Source organism: Dicentrarchus labrax, unplaced genomic scaffold (assembly GCF_905237075.1).
Source record: "Dicentrarchus labrax unplaced genomic scaffold, dlabrax2021, whole genome shotgun sequence".
Lineage (NCBI taxonomy): Eukaryota > Metazoa > Chordata > Actinopteri > Moronidae > Dicentrarchus > Dicentrarchus labrax.
Genome location: NW_026136706.1, coordinates 5,326,571 through 5,348,374, shown reverse-complemented (window position 1 = coordinate 5,348,374; position 21,804 = coordinate 5,326,571). Strand labels below are relative to the sequence as shown.

At 40.0% G+C, this 21,804-nt stretch overlaps 1 protein-coding gene across 2 annotated transcripts in view; it reads left to right on the top strand.

Annotated features, from left to right (window-relative positions):
• The first annotated feature begins 1,474 nt into the window (after positions 1–1,474).
• The window catches only part of LOC127365869 (inactive dipeptidyl peptidase 10-like), a 191,034-nt gene continuing 170,704 nt past the window's right edge, over positions 1,475–21,804 (top strand). The window contains exon 1 of one of the 2 annotated variants that reach the window (XM_051404408.1): positions 1,475–1,712. In XM_051404408.1, the coding sequence (XP_051260368.1) occupies positions 1,653–1,712 (60 nt within the window). In that variant the 5' untranslated portion in view covers positions 1,475–1,652. Of the gene's footprint in view, positions 1,713–19,826; positions 20,023–21,804 lie in introns of those variants that run through there. The other variant, XM_051404411.1, reaches the window with a different exon arrangement.

The window sequence follows — 21,804 nt, the reverse complement described above, 5'->3', positions numbered from 1 at the left end:
ATAAAACTGACTCGACTTGAATTTAAAGCAGTATTAATAGACTCTTTTTTTGGCACTTAGTGGCAGTGGAATTAGCTGAAAACAGCATTTGATTGCCTTATAAAGCCAGTATGGCTGTTAGCAAACAGTCGTCGTATTCACACATCCAGCAGACACGGAGCGACATTAGTTTTCATTTAAAGTTTGTGTTTCTGGTGACTTCACAGATATACGTCCAATATTCACTTTTCTGTTTAGCTCCGTTTTGTTCTCCATCTTCTGAATGTAATATCTTGCTCTTTAGCTGATAACTTTTTTATATTAGCTCATCGCAAACTGCTAATGGAAACAGAACTGATGAGATCAGTGAGACTGAATCTAAACTGTGAAGTTGGGGGCTTAAAGACGATAAAAAGATCCATAGATCTGAGGAAAACTGTAAATTCAGGTGGTAATTCTCTGTGGATTTGTTACCATCACATTACACGTAGATCATTTTTGATTAATTATGAATATAAAGATATTGATTGGTGGAGGCCAAGGTCAAAGGGACAACTGCTTTAATTTTGCCCTGGGGCATGCTTGTAAATGAATCCAGTCCTGCATCAGTCATCAGGATTACATGGTGTTTTATTTGTGTGTCTTGGTCTGTAGATTCCATTTAAATTCACAATATCGTGAAGAATCGTGCAAAGTTGCGAAGTAGTGTGAGATACGGGGTGTAAGAACATGTCGATACACTTGCGTATTACACTTGATATTTTGATAATGATTTTTTTGTGTACCACTCAACCACTAGACAGCAGTATTGCAAACTGAGGGCTATGATGTTGGACGTGTCTGGGACCGTCATGAATTCAAATGCATAAAAATGTAAACTTTATACTATGACAGTTTTCCAAAAATGTGATTTTATAAAATTAAAAACTGCTACATTGCTTACAGTATCACAATATATGCAATATACTGGATCGTAAACCCTTTATCGTGATACGTATTGCCAGATTCTTGTCAATACCGAGCCCTACATGGGATCTTGGGAGTTGTTGTCTTCATTGTTAAACAACCTGCTGATGAAAAGTGATGAGACGTGACTCAAGCAGAAATCATGTTCACGTTTATTAACTTCCTTTCGTCACCCTCTAACATATCCAACATAGACCGTGTTTCCCTCTAACTTATAACAACTATTCAAGAAAATTATGGATTTCTCAGGGTTTCAACATTGTTGTAATTATGTAACATTTTCCCAAATGTTTCCAACTTTAATTCTGTTTTCTAGCCTATGCTGCCCATTAGATATATCATGAAAACACATATTGGTGTCTTATGTGGATATTTTACATGTGAAGAGAAGCAAGGTATGAAAATGTAGAACAGTGTTCACTCTGTCATACCTCAGGTTTTTACTCTCCCCTGGCCACCCCATTCAGAATTTCCTGCGGTCGCCCCTGACTACCAATCATCACCGGTCATCTGTGCACATACCCGGGCTGCACTGCGCGATCCACATACAGTAGCTGTCAGGTGCGGTAGCGCGCTCCAACCGCACACCGCACACAGACCGAAACCACTCAGCACCCGTTGTAGAGGGGACTCGCTTTGCTTCTTCTCTCCCCGGCTGGGTTTTTGTCTCACTTGGATAGGAGGACTGTTTGTGTCGGAGTCCCAAGATGAACCAAACCGCCACCGTATCGCATCAAGTGAAATGCCAGTCCACGAAGGCCATCAAGGTAATGCTGTGATGAACTTCTTTATGCAACTCTGTATCCGCTGCAGCTCTGTGACAGTTCAAAACTTCAGTGCGGGTTTTGGCGAGCGGGTATGCGCATTGACGCACAGCACTTTGGAGATGTCGGCATCCCCATTATAACCTGCTGAAGTTGCGGCTGCTATTTCAAACTGTTTCAATCTGATATGTAACTCATTTGACTTCTCTGGCCGTGTGTGAATAAAGGAGCTCCAGTTCTTGACGTCCAGTGTGGATGTGTTGGATGAGGAGGCACACACTGGCGCAGTGGCGAGATTTCATTCATATCACGTCGTGCTCCTTATTATGATATTGTCTGTATGGGCTGACAAGAAATTACAGAGGTTGTCTTCAAACCCAGCACTGAGTAGACTCTGTCTGCAGCTTGCACACACACAGTTATGGCGGTAACAATCTGGAACATTTGTGCTTTTGAATCGGTCTTTGATGGCGCATCAGTTGCCTAACTTTACCGTGCATGGTCTCGGGAGATCATCCCGATTTTCGACCTGTTGTTAACAAATCTTAGGAAAAGTCTGCGAGGAGGGCAGCAGTAAGTGTGTGTTTTTTAAAACATGATTTGAGGACAGGTAACGCAATTAAAACACCGTCGTTTTCTGTTCCGAGTCACGACCGAGAAACCCGCATTGTCTTCATATTGTGCGCTTAAACCTGGGCTGAAGGAGTGTGAACATTTTTACTGGTGTGTGTGCGGCTGCTTCTTAATGCAGTGTGTGTGTGTGTGTGTGTGTGTGTGTGTGACTCAACAGCAGTATCGATTTTGCCGCGGGTTCTGCATCACTTTTCAACCTCGAAGTCCCACCAGAGAAATTTAGCTTGGGGGAAATGTATCGATCCTCTCCTCTCAGCATCCCAAAGGCTGCAATTTTTGAATACGAGGCTGGATGTTTAGAATTAGTGAGGTTCAATTTAGGAGGAAAGATGGGTGAAAAAAAAAAAAAAAAAATTAAAGTGGTTAACAGGATCCGTGATGCTTTTTCTTTTTCTTGGTGCTATTTTGCCCCTGTGTGCAGGTGGAAGCAGAGAATGGGTGGAATGACTGAGCCAGTGGTGTTTGTCTTGCTCTGGTGCTGAGCTGTGAGACATCATCAACATCATCACTTACTGCTTATAGAGCCCAGTGTTGTCCCTGATGCTGGGTCCTTCTCTGTGACCCCTGTGCTGAAGCCAACTCTTCATCAGTCATTGTATAAAGCCGCCGAATAGGATGCACATAAACAGGCACCGGGCTGTGTTTAAAATGAGGTTGTGCCTGTCACACTGCACATGTTTTGGATGCAATGGATTGTGAGATGCATCCAGCTGTGTTAATACAATTCACACACATTCTCACATTGAATAACAATGACTATTGCTCCATGCACTCTGGAGCACTTCGGTACCAACCCATGTAGGATGATTGTTCATTCTGGTGTATTTCAAGTAGCTTCTTGTTTGCGTCCATCATTTCTGTCAGTTCATTGCTGAGATTTGGGAACATGGCAAAAACGCTACATAGCGATGGGATGGGGCAAGAAACAGATGGTCACACAGGTTGGGAACAGGTCAGCAGTTTAGCCGGATGATGTAAACCATTTTATTTGGAGGTGAAATTGAAAGTGTAATTCTATAGTTTGCCTTTATTTTCTACTCCAAATTCTGGCTAACTTGCGGGTACAACTTATTTTTAGCATTACTGCCACATTCCCTGATCTCAGAAATTAACTTGGTGAGTACAGTGTTATTGTAACTGACAGAAGTAGTGGTCACCAAAGCTGTAATAAACCAACATTAGACTTCAAATTCTAGAAAAACTAGACTTCAAAGTATTTCTGCCTAACATTTAAATATTCACGACAAATCAAACATCTTCATGTATTATTTATTCAGTTTAAGAACCCCCACACAAAGAAAGATAATACAATAACTGATTAATATATATAACCCTATTATGGTAATATGACTTATGAAACGCTTATATAACGTAATGCTAAAAAAAAATTAATTTTACCTGAGACATACTGAGACAACAGTCGAGGGGGTCTCTGAAGACCTGTTTTTTTTTTAGTACAGAGTGTTGGATTCTCCTAACTCTCTTTGAAGAAATTCAGTTTAACTGCTTCAAGAGGACGGTGTAGTTGGTGCACAGAAGTACGTGACATCAGCTTTTTTAACTAAGACGAACAAACACAAAAACAGAAACCTCGACTGTGAAATAACCAAAACTGTTGCAACTTTGACAGAAAATAGTGCGGCTACGCTGAATTCAATCATTCAGAGTAAGACACCGACTGAGGAATTATGTTTTCAAGGCCTTCAAGCAAGAGGAAAGTGAAAACAGTGTATCAGAAAAAAGACATAAATGTCAGCAAGGTTTGTGGTGTGAAGTCAGGTCCATTGATTTGCTATATACTGACATATTCATGGTCACCAGGCACGTTGGCTGTGTTGACCTTTTTTTTTACTATAATTTTCTGTCAACAACCTCTTCTATGTCTGCACTTTGTGGCTTCAACTCATTGTCAAGTCATTGAGACGGACTATACCAAAGGATCCACTTTTACTTGATATGGTTACATTTTTACACCTGCATGGGTCTCACAGTCACAATGGAGCAACAAATCCCATCACATCCATTTGAATTATCTACAACCTGTCACAGTGGCAAGAACAGCCATTGGGGAGTTTGTGATTGCCTTAAACCAATGAGGATCAATGAAGCTACTTAGAAAATGCAGCTGATTGGCTTCTGCAGCCAAGGATGAGAAAACAGATAGGGCTTCAATTTGCTGTCATACTGACAAACAGATTAGAAGAAAAAATCTTAAATGTCCTGTTGTGTTAATCCCAAATTGTGTTGTAAAAGAAAATGTACCTTGTCACATACATGTGTCACAACATTGCACCAGTTTGAAAATGTGAACAAAAATGGTGATATAGAAGAACTGAATGAAAGCTTGATGTGCAGACACATACTGAGACCTGGACGAATAAAACATATTCTGTACATAACTAAACACTGAGAAAAATACATTTAAAGTTTCTGAACAGTGAGCAAATATTAAAACACAATATTCGGCAGGACTTGCTAAGCCAAATTGGTTTTAGGATCTTTGCTTTGTCTCACAGTGACAATAACCAGACTGAATTACATTCCTTGAGAATATTCAGCCTCATATTCGGCTGCCTAGAGGGCTGCCGTGTGCAAAAAAGACATTTTCTGAATCTCTGTGTGCAGCACTTTTCTCTTTCACGGCCTGTGTTTTCACTTTTAGGGAAAACGCACCCGAGCTGGGCTGCCTGCTGCATTTGAAATTGGTATTGTATAAAATTTTCCCAAATCGTCGAGCACTGGTTTGGAGTGTCAGACGCCCCGAGGCAGCTGCTGCAGCTCGGCATGATGCACTTTGCCTTCAGCTCACAGTGAACCTGTCTCGGAAATCAGTCAAACAAGCAGGGATCATAGTCAGGATTAAGTACTCTGAAACTCCTCTGTGTTGCACAGAAAACGCTAATCTCTCCATGTCTGACCCCCATCGTCTGGCACTAAGGTCTTAACGGCTCTCTGTTATCCTCTTAAATGCCCCCTTTTCATATCATGTAGCTGTGTCCTCACGCCACAAGCCAAGATAAGAAATCCAATTAGGACCAGGCAGCAGATTTTTCGTGGGCCTTAACTCCCGGGGTCTGGAGTTTAACAAGGCTGGATGCGGCCTGAGGTTCATGTCATCAGCGGTCCTTGGAAGTGTCAGGTCCACCCACATGCAGATTGCAGCTATAAACTGAGATTGTCAGAGAAGCAGGGAGCTGTGTCAGTGCTCCTTTCCTAGTGCACACATCAGTGACGGATGCACAAGGTTGTGTAAGAGAATGTGCTATATTTCTCAAGCTGTGCTGTAACTTTGTGGATCTACACTGAATTCACACATCTCGACAGGAAGTTTGAGTGAGAGTGACATTCAGTGATTTATGTAAGTGAAAAGGACTGAGGATGTTTCTTTGAAATACCAATTTTAGGTTTCTGTTTCTTGACGACAAGGTAAAGTGCATCTGAGTGTGAGCGTGCGACTGTCTCCTACACCCACTACCTTCAAGCCGTTTATAGTCACATCACTTTTAAGGTTGTTGAGTGACAAAAAGCCCGGAACTGAAAATTAAAGTGACATGAAGTCTTGTGCAGTGGGCGCAACAGCGTCTTTCATAAAACCAAATGCTTTGCTTGACAAAATCTCTACCTTAGAAACAAGACCTGTACAATAAAAGCAGTTCAAGAAAATTCAAAATAATTCACCTTTAAGAGAGACTCAAAAGGCCCAATGTCGACAGACCCCTACTGGAGGATGTCAGGCTGCACTCAGGCTTGTTTATGGTTAGCAGGTCAGATACACAGATACCCTCACCCAGGAGACTGTTGTTCGTGTCTGGTGGACCACTGACCAGGCTGAACATGTTGAATCATGGATGACAGTTTCTGTGTTCTTCGCAGATGAGTTTTAGGGACAAATGTAGCCCGGAGCTGCTGGCTGTAAGCAGAGATGAGGGGCGGACTAAAGAGGTCTGATAGGCTCAGTCCATCAAGATTTTTTAATCAATTGACATCACCTGAGGAATTTCATCAGCCAGCTCTCTTTGGAGCCCCAAAAAGCTTTATCCAACTTTTTTCACATAGTACATTAGTAATCTCCAACACCTGTTAAAAGACTTTGATGTTTGAAATTGGTGGAGTTCTCCTTGCAGATTTGAAGAACTGTGGATTTGTACAGCTCTAACTGACTCAAGGACTTCCCGGGATGTGCCTAGTAAGTCTGATGTGTTTAAAATCACTTACTGTGTGGTACCCGTATTTGCCCTGACTTTGGACACGAGCTAGAACTCGTAGACATTTTGGGAATGTAGGCAGAAGCCATATTTCTACTCCTAGAGATAGCATAAATGGATATACAATTACAATACTTACTGCTCCACCAGTCTTTAGACATTTCAGTAATTAAAATGACAAAGACGACCATCAGTGAGGAGTCCCTGACAAGGCCAGGGCAGCCATCGTGCACAGGGGCTTTTTCTAACATTTTTATTTAACATTAGTTCATCATGTACGTGCAAACCTTGATATCTCAATCATTAACGCAGCAGACTTTTTAAAAACAGCTTCATAGAACATAAAGCCTATCAAACGTTTTGCACAAGTAGTCAAAATAGATTATTATTATTATCAATTGATAATTTATCGGCTATAATTTCATTATCAGAACTATCACACAGTCAATTATCAGTGATTTAGTCTCACATTATGCGGTTAATAATAGCTCTATATTTCTTCATGCCTAATCTTTATTTTAAAGAGCAACCTGAGTGAGATAACATTTTTGAGAGCTATTTGCATCGTGGCTGAAAGGTTAAATATAAAATTCACTGGATGTCGGACGAGAGCACCAGCATCTCGGACCAAAACAATGGGACAGAAACAAAATTTCCAGTCTTTCCAACAATCAAAAATGCTGGTTTGGTTGAAATAAAGGCTTAATTCATCAAGTTACATGTGAAAATATATGCTACCGTCAACCCTTAATTACGGTCCATACATCATGCTTGCATTGCTCACGACGTTCCACAATAGAGCAGTCTAGCCTCACCTATTTGTTCCCAGTAAAAACAGACAGTGAAAGGAATCTGTTCCTAGTCATACAGACATTATACCAGCAACATATACCCCTTTCACTACAGCTTCACTGTCTGTATCTCTAGAATATATCACAGACATTAAACAAATATAAATACATTTTTGATCTCAACACCTCCTGTATCTGTTTGAGATTAAAAGCTCTCTAGCGTTTCTGTGGACAGAATCCATTCATTTATTGCCTTGAATTCATCAAAGCCAAACTCAGAGTAGAAAGAGAGGGCTGGCAGCAGCAGAAACGCTCTTTGCGTGGACACCACAGACGTGCTCACACATGTTTAGTGGACAAAGGGATGAATGCGCCCACTAAAATTGCTTGTTTTTGCCACTGACAGGATTAAATTAAGTGTCTGACAACATCATGGAAAGGATCCCTACAGAGATAGACCTGAAGATAGAACAATAAAAAGCCATGATACTGCTATTGTTCAGACTCCATAGACAAAAGCAGTAATTTTATCTCGCATTTCGTTATAACTTCATTCAAAGTGAACAGAAACAAATATAAATTTCAACAAAACGTTCTTTGTTAGTCTTTCCACTGTTCCAATGACTCTGGTTTGGTCGGAATAAATTCACCAACGTAGATGAGAACAGCAGTTTCAGTCGCTGTACTCTACACAGAGCAGACAGGCTATCTAAACAGACCACAGAGAGGCTGCGATAGCAACACAGGCAGAGGGAGTGAGACACCATGACTGCACTGCATCTTTACATAGCAAATATTAGTTTGCTGCTGTGTTAATGTTCTAAATCTCAAATCATTAACGAGAAAGCCTCTTTGAAATTATTTGCTCTGCATTACATCGGCCAAGTGGAGGAAGAAAGATGCATTAGATTGTCTGTCATGTTGTCCACGAAAACTGTTCTCAAAATAGAGCATTTTTGTCACTTGAGATATATTCAGAGTTTACCCACTGACGTGCTTTGATCCAGCTCAAAGTGAGCCTTATTTCAGATAAAGTCTTTTGACTTTTGAAAGTTTTTATGTTGAAGTTGAAGTGAAAGCCACTCAGATTTTAAAAAGAAGTAATGAGGACGACGTTAAGGGAGACTGAGCTGCAGTCAAACTCTGTCCTGAGTCGGGGAACAAAACAAGTTTCAGATTTAAATTTCTACTGTCTACTTCTGAAGCATCAATGAGGTCGTTAAATGGTATAATGTGAGACTTCCATCTTTAAAAGTGTTTGCCTTCAGTCTGCAGAGCCAGATCCCAGCAGATATGTCACGTATTGAACAGTTCAAATGATGCTGGATAGATTACCGTTAGTTGCTCTGTATTGCGTGATATCTTTGTGTGATAAAACACAGAAGAATATCAAATGGTGAAAAAGATTCACAAAGCCTAACGCCGATAAAATCACTTGTCTGGATAAACGAAATATCGAATTCTGAAACATTTCGCTTTCATTTATATTTCACATTAAACATTGTATGTAAACAGCGGCACGCTTTGATGCACTTTTCCTCCGAGGTTTCTCCTATTGCTGGCAGGAAGACCGGTATTGTTTGCAATCTCTCTGCCAGCACGCAGCACCGATAGCTCTCATCTCCGTAACTCAGCACCCTGGATGCTTGACAACTCAGCCAGCAGGTTATTGAACCTGCGAGGCGTTCCCCTGTTCCGAAGATCTATCACATAAACAGTCTTTAAAAACTGCTCGGGACTGGCTGCCTCTGGGAGTGATAGATTGCTGGAATCAGTCTCATAAGAATGATTGCATTGGCTCTTGAGTCTCTGAAGTCTATAAATTATAGAGCTATGCCAGCTGATCTTAATATATCCTCCTCTCAGAGTACATCTCTCATTCCCTAGCCTCACCAAGGAATATGTGATAGATGTGTCGCTAATTTGTTTTGTGGTTGAGACATAACTGCCACTCATTTGCATGAGAGCTCTTCCTCTCGAGAAGGCTTATTTGTCCATGTAAAGTAAAAAAAAAAAAAAAAGTATTAGTAGTAGTCATTTACCAAGCCATGCATATTATACTTGCACTCATGGGTCCTATAGAGTCCTCGCTACTACATAATGACTTCCCACTTCAAGATGTATAGTACTTGCTCCTAAGAAGGTAACAGTGTTATTGAAAAAACCAAACAATTAGACAGTTAAACATTCACTTGAAAAGCTAAAAAGCAATGTGCGTAAAGATGTAAGTGTTACATTTCTGCCCAAAAGCTTATCTGGAGGTCAGTTTTAAAAAGGAGCTCAATACACTTGAAGATTAATGGTTTCGAAAACAAAACGTGTTCTCTTTTGAAAACACAATCAGAAAGATTGATGAGTTCATTCACATGCTGAGTTTGTCTTGTGTTATTTTATTCTGCTAAAGTGTGTGTGATGGTGCAGTGTCTGCAAATGAGAACGCCATGCAGGAAAAGATGCCATTTAGATGCTATTTAGCAAGTTCATTATAACACAAAGTTATACTGGTTTTTTTTTAATACAATACAGTGAAGTGAATCTTTATTCATCACACGATTTTGTAAGAAGTTATATTTGTGCGTCTGTCTGATGAAGTAGGATCTGTGAAAGTCATGTCAGTGAGATTAGGCCAAAATAGGCTTCAGAGCCCTGCTGTGCAGTGAAATTAATAGATGTGAGTGTATAATGGATGATTAGTCATCATCTTAGAGAGATCAGAGAAAGGAGAAAGGAGAAAGTAAGATTTGGGGGGCATTTTAGTCGAGATGTCCTGCTACAGTTCAGTGATCAGGATGCATTCATTGTCGTTTGTACAAATTCATTAAATTTATCAATCTTGACATATCTGAACAAGAAACCATATGGAACTAAATTCTTGTTTGATGCTTTAGAAAATCCTCCCCCATAAGGTGGACTGTAAGTGTTTGTATCCCACAGGTGTTGTTTGCTTTTGTTGCTTGGTTTATGTCTTTCATGGTGTGTTTCCATATGGAAGTGCCATATGTCTTTGTCTTATCCGGTTGTCCTGATTGCAGGGGAATTGCTTAGAAACCAGATTTTGACTTAATGCCATTTTTTAGAAGCCATCTACAGAAAAACAAACTTTCTTTTGGACTCTCAGGTGAATCCCTAACTTCATATACTTCACATATGTCAGTAATGGTTTAAAAATATGGCAGGAGGTGGGGGATAAATCTGATTACTGACCAATAGGGATTTTATTTCTCACACAGTTGCAGTGCATGAACACATATCATCATATTTCTTAAATTAACTTGATTTTCTTTCTTGTGTGCATGTATTTTTTACACTTTTGGAGAAACATCAGAAAATCATTTCAATTTGGCTGAAACTGTACAAAGGAGCCAAAAATTACTGCTATTTATGTCAACAAGAGACCACACATTCAAGAGTTTGGCAAACAGAAAATTGCCATGCCTATCTAAAAACAAATTAACAACTATTTTGGGGGCTCATTCAAATATGTTATATACCAAATTTGGTGTAGCGTGTAGGTGGAGTGGTTAAGAAGTGTTTTGCAAAAAAAGTGACAGTGGCAAATCTGCGTAGGTGGAAATGAGTGTGGCCTTTAAAGATAGATACACACTGAATCAAGGAATCAGGAAAATAAATCTTTCTATAGTTCAGGAGTAAAGAGTGAAAATGTAAAATGATTATAAAGGTTAATTCTTGATCTTGGAAATAGTGGTTTTATTTAAAGGCCCAGTGTGAAACATTTAGGAGGATCTGTTGGCAGAAATGGAATATTATATAGATAACTATGTTTTATATTTAAAGATGCTGCGGGTTCGTGGTCTTTTTACGCCACACTTTCTTCTTCCTTGTTAAAACCTGGTGCCTACATCTCCCACAATGCAACACAACATTTGTATGCGCATGCACGAAAGCTGCATGCTGCCTGTTACGTTGCTGTCCAGGCTTCAGTCCATCTTGAACAATGTCTCTCACCCTCTCTACGACACACTGGCACAGCAGAGGAGCACCTTCAGCAGAAGACTCCTCTCACCCAGATGCACTACAGAGCGCCACAGGAAATCATTCCTGCCTGTGGTCATCAATCTCTACAACGCCTCCCTCAGAGAGTCAGACACCCCACCTCTGTGATTCTGACTCAAAACATAGACAATCATTCTTTTGCACTTTTTGCACATTAATACTGTACATTTGATCTTGTATATATATATTTATATTTTATATGTTGTTTGTATAATATGTCGTTTGTATATCTGGAGTGCTGTAACGAAAATAATTTCCCCCTGGGATTATTAAAGTATTTCTGATTCTGATTCTGAACCAGCAACAGTTCTGAGATTCAGGTGTCTTATGCTATTAGCGACTAATGTAGCCTGAAGCGGAGATAAGGAGTGGGCTATAATGGTCTTGTCACCACCACCCACATAAAATAAGACACCCATGTTTATTTTCATCAGAAAATAACTTTTATTTGACTATAACAAATAAAATAAAATAAAATGTTACCTGTTAGCCTACCTGCTTAACTAACGAGAGGTTACGTAAGGTCACGCTGCCGTAAAGTGCTATCTGCGTAGTTTATCATTACAATTACTAGATACTGGTATCGGTTCATCCCTACTTGTAGTCTTCAACCAATATTTCAACATTTATCAAGACCAAGATTGGTGGAGTTCCCCTTTCAGTCAAGGTCCACTTACTCGCTCTTCCTTGAGTTTAAACTGCATTTAACGATGAGAAAAATCCACCGGCTGATAAAGACAGTGAAATATGGTTGAAAGAAGTGGAATCATTGGTCAAAAAAGTCAAAGGTTTTGTGATTGTCCATAGGGCGGCGCTATCTGTTACAAAAACAATTAAAAGGCTTTTTCATTGAAGACATTTTGACACGTAACAGTAGGAAAACTAGTTGTAAATAATGAATTAAATGATGGCTGATGGGTGAACAGAGTCACCGTTAATGTTACTAGACACCTGTGCTTTTCCTGCTATGACAAGTCAGAGTATGTGAGATATCCTGTTAACTATCAGACAGACAGGGCTGAAGACAGAGGTAGAGGTTGAACAGGGCAGCTCGGATAATGTCAGGCTGATGAAAGACTTCTTGTCAGCTTTTGGTCATCTGCTCAACATCATCAGTGTTACGGGGCTGGTGTCTTTTTGGGGGGGAAATAACAAAGAGTGGAACAGCTGGCAGACTGAATTGGAGGAGAATTTTTTGAAGCGAGGTCATGCCCCGGTGAAGCCTCATGCAGAGGCAGGAGCGCAACCTCTAGCCTCAGTTCTGGATCTTTCCTGTTGACAGAATGGATTTCAGTGAGATCTGACATTTTGTGCTGCAACACGATCACCTCAAATACTGTGCAGTATCTCTAATTAAGACCAGTGAAACCAGTGGTTTGAAGACATTTCTATTTAACTGTCTGGCACTGTGATTCAGAATTTTAGTGTTTTCAGTGTGGCTAAAAATGTGTCAATCAATATTAAGAGATTGACCGCACATAAACATATTTATTTTCCCTATTATTTCCTGTTTGTGTCAATGATTTGATTTAGAGGTAGAGCAAAGAAATAACCTGGATTACCGTGAGCACATTAGCATGCCAGCCAACCCCCTGGTTGGAGAGAACTAAATTTGAATGTTTTTATTATAATCAACATCATCAGACTAACGAACAAGTGTGTTTGGGGTGATCTACAGTTACTGTGACCTCTTCTTGTATGAGGGTGAATGTCACAGACAATCTCAGTGAAAACAGCACCCAGCAGTGAGCATCAGTTAATTAACACAGGTGTGGATTTTATTCCAGGTTTCGACAGCGGTGGCGGGGTCATGGTTCTCATACTGAATATAATCATTAAAACAAAACCTATTCATCACTTTCACCAGCTGACACTATTGGCAGAGCTGTTTTTTGTACTGATTGATTTCTGGCAGCAGGGAGGTTATTCCTTTGGAGGCATGGTTTCTCCGAAGGACATCAACTCACGTTATCTATCTTAAATTAGCTCTATGGGGTGTTTGAGCATGTTTTTGCTCATTGATTCGGTTCAGTCACTCACTACTCTCTTCAATCTGGTTTCCAGCACAGCAGGCAGCTGTTTTTATAAAAAAAAAAGGCCTAAACCCACTGTATGTGACCGCTACAGACAAAGTTAATGACTAGTTAGTGAACACAGTTAAACATTTAGCAACTAAAATTGTGTCTCTAGGTGTTAACACGGCCCAAACTCTGTGCCACGACAACTTTATAGAGTGATGTAATCATCCTGTTTCATAGAAAGTATTTTGACATGTCACTGTAAAAGCACAGGTGTATTATAATAATATAATGAATGATGGCAGAATTTCATGTATCTGCTTTAATTTTATTGTCCTGGTACTGTGCATGGTGGATCACTGTCCCGACTTACTGGGACATTTGAATGGAACAGAGCCATCATTGTCCCACTTCTGAAAATATACAATATGAAATGCTTAGCTCTGTTAAAAAGCTAGTTCCACTGCCCAGAGGTGCAAACTCCCAAAAATGTTTTGTGAAATGAAGGTGTTTTTTCATTCAGATATTCTTTTGGAACAGCAGGCAGCAGTTGTTGAGTTCAAACGTTGCTTTGTCAAGGGAGTTATGAAATAAATGAGGTTAAGTCAGTTCTCTATAAAAGTTAGTGTACGACGTAGACTGTGTTGCTATCGCATCTGATCTGTGTTTTCAAAGCCAGTCTGGCAAGGTGTTAGTAGCCTACAAGATAGTGCATGTGAGTTCCTCCTGAGGGGAGCGACTGAAACTGCTGTCTCACCTAAAACTAATGCTTTTATTATTTGGAGTCTGGTGGAGAGTGATAGCGATATTACAGCTGTTTCTGGTTAAACAAAAGGTCTATCTCTGTATGGAGCCTTTCCATAATGTTGTCAGACACTTAGAAAATCTGAGCCTGTCAGTGGCAATAACAAGCACTTTTAGTGGACGTACTTTGACGTCTGCATTTGTCCCCAAGGATTAGCTAATCTAGTCTGTATTGCTCATCTGACTCTGATTGTTGGAAACACTGGCAAATATGTTTTTGGTGAGTTTTATTTTGTTTCTTTCCAGTTTGAAGTAAGTTTTTTCACGATTATCTATTTTTGTCAATGGAGTCTGGTCGGCTTAAGCGCCCATTGTATTGGTCTGAGATGCTGCTGCTCTAGTGCCACTAGTTGCAAATGAATTATATAACATTAAGATTTAACATTCACAGCTCCCTTTCTCTTATTAACAAAACTAATTAGTAACAACATAATTTCTATGACTAGTAGAAGTGTCTTTCTTTCCCATATTACCTGAATGATGTACTATCCCACTCTGCGATAATGGTTTTATTACGGCTGAATTAGTTGCAGTGTAAGTAGAGATGGTGCAACTGAACAGAGAAGAGAGTTAAAGTGTGAAACTGACTGGTTACAACATAGTCAAGAGGCCGCAGGACCCTTTGGGACTAACAGCAGTAGTATCATGTCTCATGGAAACACGGTGCCACAGTAAGCAACATGAACCATTCTCTCCTGTTTTTATATATGTGTAACAAGTTTTAGTGGCCTGGTTGTATCCAGACCACAACAGTCAAGCGGGAAACCATCTGTTTCACAGCTTGCCAGCAGTCTGTCCAGCGGTTCCCTGCCTCAACACTCTGCCAAGTTTCTAAGTTGAAAGCTAAGGGGGACGTTTGCACGGTGAATACATAAACCGAACGCAGTATGCTCTTCAGCCAAACTTTAGTGCACTAAGGAGTTTATCCATCACCTAATATTCAAGGGGAGGACTCCCTGTTTCCTTGCTTATAAATGATTATTACCTCTGGTTCACATGCTACATCTGGAACAAAGTGAATTTGCGGCGGTCGACTTTTGACCACTTTGAACTTTCAAAGTCTCCCTTTGCTTTTTTCCTAAACTCAGACTCTTTCATCATCAAAAATATAGTTAAAATATTTCCCCTATCAGCTCTTTGCAAGACCCTGAAGTCTTGTGGTCTTTGGGGTCATGTTAATAAGGTTAGTTTTTAAGAAAGTCCTCTGTCACCTTTTCCTTCATTCAGTTGTCACAGAATATTTCTACCTTAGTATAGCAGTAAATGTACCTTCCTCAATGCCATATGTTCCACAGCCCTTTAACCCACGGGTTTATTTGAATGTACATGAATATTCCAACAGTATGCAGTCATTATATATTCAGTTTAAGCAGTGGCTTTATGTGAGTGTCACATCCCATTCACAACAGCTTAAAGTACTGTACACCAACCTTGTTTCACTTTCTGTTGTATTTCCTCTGCAGCATAGTGCAGTCCATGGTAACATCTCATATATACACATTTTATATTCATTTGGGGACATTTATGAGCTGTGAATATGCATTTAGACTTATCCTTGTAAAGGCTAAGCAAGACCAGACTTGAATTGTTTATTAAATATTGTCCAGAATACTGTTATAAGGATATAAGGTCTTTATGAGAGGAGGCAGTGGAGAATAAGTTGAAGGAGAGGAGAGAAACAGGCATTAGTGTGTGTTGACTTCTCTCTGTTACTGCAGGTAACATGGCCAGCGAGAGGCCACCAGGCCACCTTGGCTTTCAAATGACTGTCTCCTGGCGGTAAAAGACATTTATAAAGGTTTAATTCAGAATGTTACTGTGGGCCTAAAAGGCATGCTTTGACATTTCAATTATAGTTTGCCTTCGTACGTTGGTCAGCTAGGATAGAACATCCTATCTATCTATCTATCTATCTATCTATCTATCTATCTATCTATCTATCTATCTATCTATCATCACATCTATAACCTCCACATCCTACTGCAGAAACATAGAAAAGGTTCGGATCTCATCCTAAGACAAGCAGCGTAACACCCTTGAGACCACATCTTTTTTTTTCATATCATTTTTTGGGTCTTTTTTACACCTTTACTCGGTAGAGACAATTTAAGATAGACAAGAAATGTGTGTGTGTGTGTGTGAGAGAGAGAGAGAGAGAGAGAGCATGCAGCAAAGGGTCACAGGCCGGAATGAACCGCGGCTGCTGCTGTAAGAACTCAGCCTTAGTGGTGAAAGCTGTACCAGGTGATCTGCCCGTTCCAACTCCTTGAGATCAGATCTAACTTGTTATTGTTTTCTCCTTTTATTCAGTTTCATTCACCAAATGTGTCCCTCTTCACAAGAACACACTGGGATCTATTTAGGTCACCAGTAATGGTAGTGCATTTACCGCCCAGTGTGGTACAATGTGAAAGCGAGGCTGAATACACTTTTGTAGAGAAGCATACAGGATCAGCAGGTGAGTTTCAGTAATGTCCAATCACATGTGCTCCTCTCATTACATAAAATTATATCCACAATTTCATAGTTCACAATCTCGAAGTCAACAACCCATGCCATGCTGCGAGCGTCTTTGAACAACCCTGTGTACGTTTGCTTACATGCAGAGAAGCACGTTCCAGAAATAGATGGAGCATGCTGAAATACAGTTTCACGCTAACGAAAGTACCAAGAGAGCACCGAGTCCCATCCATCCTTTCCATCCAAATTGCCTGGAGCAAGTTCGTTCACAGGTAAGAAAACGTACCCTTCCTAAGCCCCGCCCTATTTGGGACCTTGGTCAACTTGGAAAGAGCCTGACTTAGGAGGGGTCAATTGTTATAAAACAAGCTTCATTGTGAACCAAGTAGCCTAACTAAGTGCAGTTATTGAAGTACTGTACTATAGTCCAATTTGAGTTACTTGTACTTTACTTGAGAGTTTCCATTTTAGGCTGATTCAACTCGACTACAATTCAGAGGCAGATTTAGCTTTTACTTGAAATGGAGTCTTTCTACACTGTATTGCTCTAGTGTTGAATGCCACTGGCTTTGCACCAGAGTAAGAACAGAAAACATTGTGTGGTTTCACAGTGTTCTTACACGCCTCTGGTAGCCTGTTTATTGTCCCATTGTTGATGCTGTCATGGTTCAGGATGCATTTATTCTAACAACTAATTATTTTCATGGTCCTTTTAAGAAAATCACATTACAATACAATTCATTGCAACGCCAGCATGGATCTGTTTTCCACCATTGGCGACTACCCATCATGCTCTAATTGCAATGCTTGGTGCAGATTGAGAACATCTAAGTGATTTATTGGTAATTGATTTCTTACTAGAGCCTGACTGCAATCACTTATCAGGACAAACTACACAGGATAATCTACAGTAGGTGGCTCAGTGGAAGATGATGAAAAGTGTAAAATGACTCTGAGTGACGTGAACACAAGCTTCTGTTAGTAGGAGAACAGATATATATATATATATATATATATATATATATATATATATATGTTTCAGATTTGTACAAAAACTAAGATATTGAACGTATTGCTTAAAGATTAAAGGTCACATGTAAACAGATTAGATAATGCAGCACTATCAAACATGTATAATGACCTGACACCGCCACAAAGTAATTATTAATTATTTTGTTTATTTGAAGTGATGGTTAGTGATGGTGTGAGGAGACTGCTGACCTCCCACAGTCAGGACTTAAAGCGCAGGCTGTTGGTCAAAGCAGAGCAGATAACCTGCAGCTGATGCGATCCTCTCCCCCCCCCCATCTCCCTCTCTCTGGGGGGCTGTGTGGGAGACTGTCTTGCTTCGCTCCTCTCTCGGCTTGAAAACAATGGATTTGATCTGGCGGCCGTACTCACCACTTACTGAAAGGTTGCTCTTTAAACAGAATATGAAATGAACGGGGAGGGGAAGGCGGCGCTGACTTTGGCCCCTGACGACTAGAACTGCACCTGGTTGAGGAGGCTTTCAGACAAAGAAATCTTTCAGCACCAAGGACTGTTCCTCCTTCAAAGTACATCTAGGCATAAGTGTTTTCAGACATTCCTCACAACGGCATTGTAATGTTTAACTCTGTTATCCTTCATCTGGCAGAGAGGCAGGGTGTTGATTGGTGCTGCACCTTGAGAATGATGTGTGAAAACCTGGCCAATTAACAGTGGGTTTGAAATCTACTGCACTACCTTAAGTGCTAAGTGAAGAGGCTTTTCAAACAGTAGCAGCATAAAACCACCGGCTGACTTATAGAAATAACAGATTTAAATGTAATTTGTAATTACATAATGTTGAACCAGTACTCATTCAGAGGTTATGTGTCACTTGGCGTACCGTTCCTATGTCATCTAAGAGTTTAATTGAATCCTTTTACCAAGTATTTTACCTTTGTTTCAGTTTTATAACAAGACAACTGGACCTTCAGTGCTCGGAGGCACCTGTATGTAGCCAACATTTAGAGCATCTTGCAGTCCCTGACTGGATATTCACTGAACAAAATAGGATGGACTGCGAAATGAATGTATTCCTCATTGCCTTTGCTGTGGCCCGAGGCTGCCAAAGAACTCTGGGGAGAGAGGAGTTATTGCTTAAGTGTGTTATGTGTATGCACCGTGCATCTGTATGTATAAAGTGTTGTACTGATGTGCCTGAGGAGGAAGCAAAAGCTCATCCCAGAAACACAGCAGAGGGGAGGGGAGGAGGTGTCAAAACATTAATGAACGGCTGTGTGGTCCTCCATTCACTGCTCCAGTGTGGTGACAGAGCTGCAATAATAGGAGCTGTACATAATCGCTGCGAGAGGAGAGTGCACAGAAACACGCTCTCGTGCATGTGCACATGCAAACACACAAACACTGCTTAAAAATACAGTTTGGAAAGAGAGCCACTGGCCCCTGTTGGTTAGCAGAGGAAGTGACCAAGTGCTGGCTGCATTCAGTTTCACTGGATTCAGTTATTTTGTCCTTCTGTTTTTCACTGCTTGTATTCACAAGCTTTTTGCTTAGTCTTAGTCTTAGCTAGGCTTGCTGTATGTTGTTATTTTCAGCATAAGTGGGGTTACTTAGAAATGTCATCAATCTGCTTGTGAGTGGTGCTGAACATGTTCTAGGACAGTTTGGCGCAATTGGAAATAAATGAATCAGAGTTCAAGATGACTGTAATTTCTAAATAACACCGCTGTTAACTGTGTCTGTTCTTCAAGTTTCAATTTTAGTTTCAATTATCTATTATTAGAATTGCTTGATTTTGAAGCGTCTTCACTTTTATTTGCTTCTGTCTCCCTCGAAAAAGAGGTTTCCAACCACAAATGCATTCACCTGGTTAAATAAAAACAGTTTCTTGCCAGTATTTACAAGTTTTTACCACAAATTTCTGCATATTAATAAACAGAAGAGAGTATCTGTGTTTCAGGATTATAAGAATCATGCTGATAAAACATTCTGAGCCTTAATAACATCAAGTGTAACGTGAAAAGGGCATTTTCCCACATATTTTTCTTTTTTGTTATTTCTATTTGGGATGAACATGGTTGGATTTTTTGGCACTACACTTCCCATCTTGCTTTGGGTGACGCAAACAGGAAGTGCAATGTTGCCATGTGGTCACTGAGTTGTGCCTTAGCCAGGAAAGCTCATTTCTTTACATTTTGTTGAGTTGGCATTATGAAAAGTTATGCTACGTTAGCTGGCACTCAGCTTCTGTTTGCTGTGTAACCGTGGATTTACAGACCATAATCTACTGGATTACTTTTTCTGACTGAGATTATGAGATCTAAATTAATGAGGAGCATCTTTTTTGTGATTTTTAAGTGGAGTCATTGAGACTTATCAGCGATGGACATCACTGGGAAAAGTAAGTCACTCCTTTTCCAGCAGTGTGTGTATGAAAGGTTTTGACAAAAATTGCATCCATCAGGTTCAAAGGGTTAAGTTAATTAGTTGAAGTTACTGTTTTTCTGGCTATTTTGTTGGCCAAATATCCCCTGGTGACTGAAGAATGTTGATCTTTTCATAGCCTAACAATTTAGTGATAGTTTCATTTAATTTTCCAATTGAAAAAACACTTATTTCAAGAATGTTCCTAGACTTAGACTTAGACTTGGACTTCACTTTATTGATCCCTTTGGGATGACTCCCTCAAGGATATTGAATTTCCAGCAGCTTAAAAAACACTTGTATAGAAAATAAAAGAGGTATAAAAAAATACAGTATAAAATAAACAATAAACTCTTAAGAATAAAAGTAAAATAAAATAAAATAAATGTAGATTCCTACAATTATGGGTGATTTTCTTGCAGCAGTGTTCTTGTCGCTTGATGCAAGATATATTGACTCTAGGCTGCACGGGCAGATGTAGAGAAATATTTATGGGGTGGCAGAAATATGTGCTAATTTAATCACAAACTATCACATATATGAACATTTGGAAAAACCTCCAAATGAAGATATTTTAACTAAAAAACTTTACATTATTGGGGCATATTTGTAAATCAATAAATTGTTTTATTTCCTAATACATTTCTTTTTCATTTAACTTGATCATTTAGTCTAAAATGTGAACATACGAGATCATTATTATGTGTGTTAATTCCTATTTTTAACATTAATCTAAAGAAAAATCATTTGACAGAAACTGGGGTGGCAGCTGCCAACCCATGCCACCCCTCTATATCCGCCCCTGCTAGGCTCATCACATCTTTGTGGTGTGTTCAAGGGCAACTTACAGAAGACATGAGACAACACACTGTTTGATCGGTTGGCCACTTCAGATCTTTGAGGTCAACTTGGAGTTTCAGGTGTCTAAAAATAGCAGCATCTTCAGTCTGGTGTCTGTTCTGTCCAACAGTTTGGTCTAATGAACAGCAGACTGTAGGGAATGCTATCTGAGCTTTAGACCTTTATGTTGACATTCACCTGTCTTCTGTACCGGTTTATGTGCTCCTTTTATATGTATCTCTATAAAACTGTTGCTTAATCATCACTTTTTAGACTGAAGACACTGAACAATAAACTGACGAAACAGAGAAACTCACTCATGTCTATTCCGCACTAGATAATCGCTCCCCTTCCGCGTACTCGAACAAGAAAATTCCTCTGAAAGCGAGACAGTTCACGGTGGAATGGGATTTAATGGCGGTAATAATCTGTAGCGGCAAAACCTGACAGGTGATGTAATTTCCCGGGCCTTTGCTTTTCTTCTAATCTGGCTTAATAGGATGTGGGGCTTCGGTTGCGCCCTAATCTCAGTGAACAGACCACAATCCTTTAGCTTGCTCATAGCCCAACTTGATATGACAGGGTACTCAGCAAATTATTTACTTGGAAAGAGATTATTGTGTGCGCTGAAAGCGAAAGGTGATGTAAGTTTAGCTGGGGATTGTTTTTGCCAGTGTACTGCTCCAGGATGTTTTGGGGGTTGACAGGGACACAACACCGGCTATTCATTGGTATTCTGGAGCTGCTCTGCCTGTCTTGCTGTACTATAGAATGCATAGACTTTGTGACAAAGTTGATGAAGCATGCATTTTCATCACAGTGCTGGGACAGAGCCCCGACAGTGTACGATGGAAGCATTAAGCAGCGGTGGGGGAAAAAAAAAACGGGTGGGTGAGAACATAAGTAGTGCACACACACA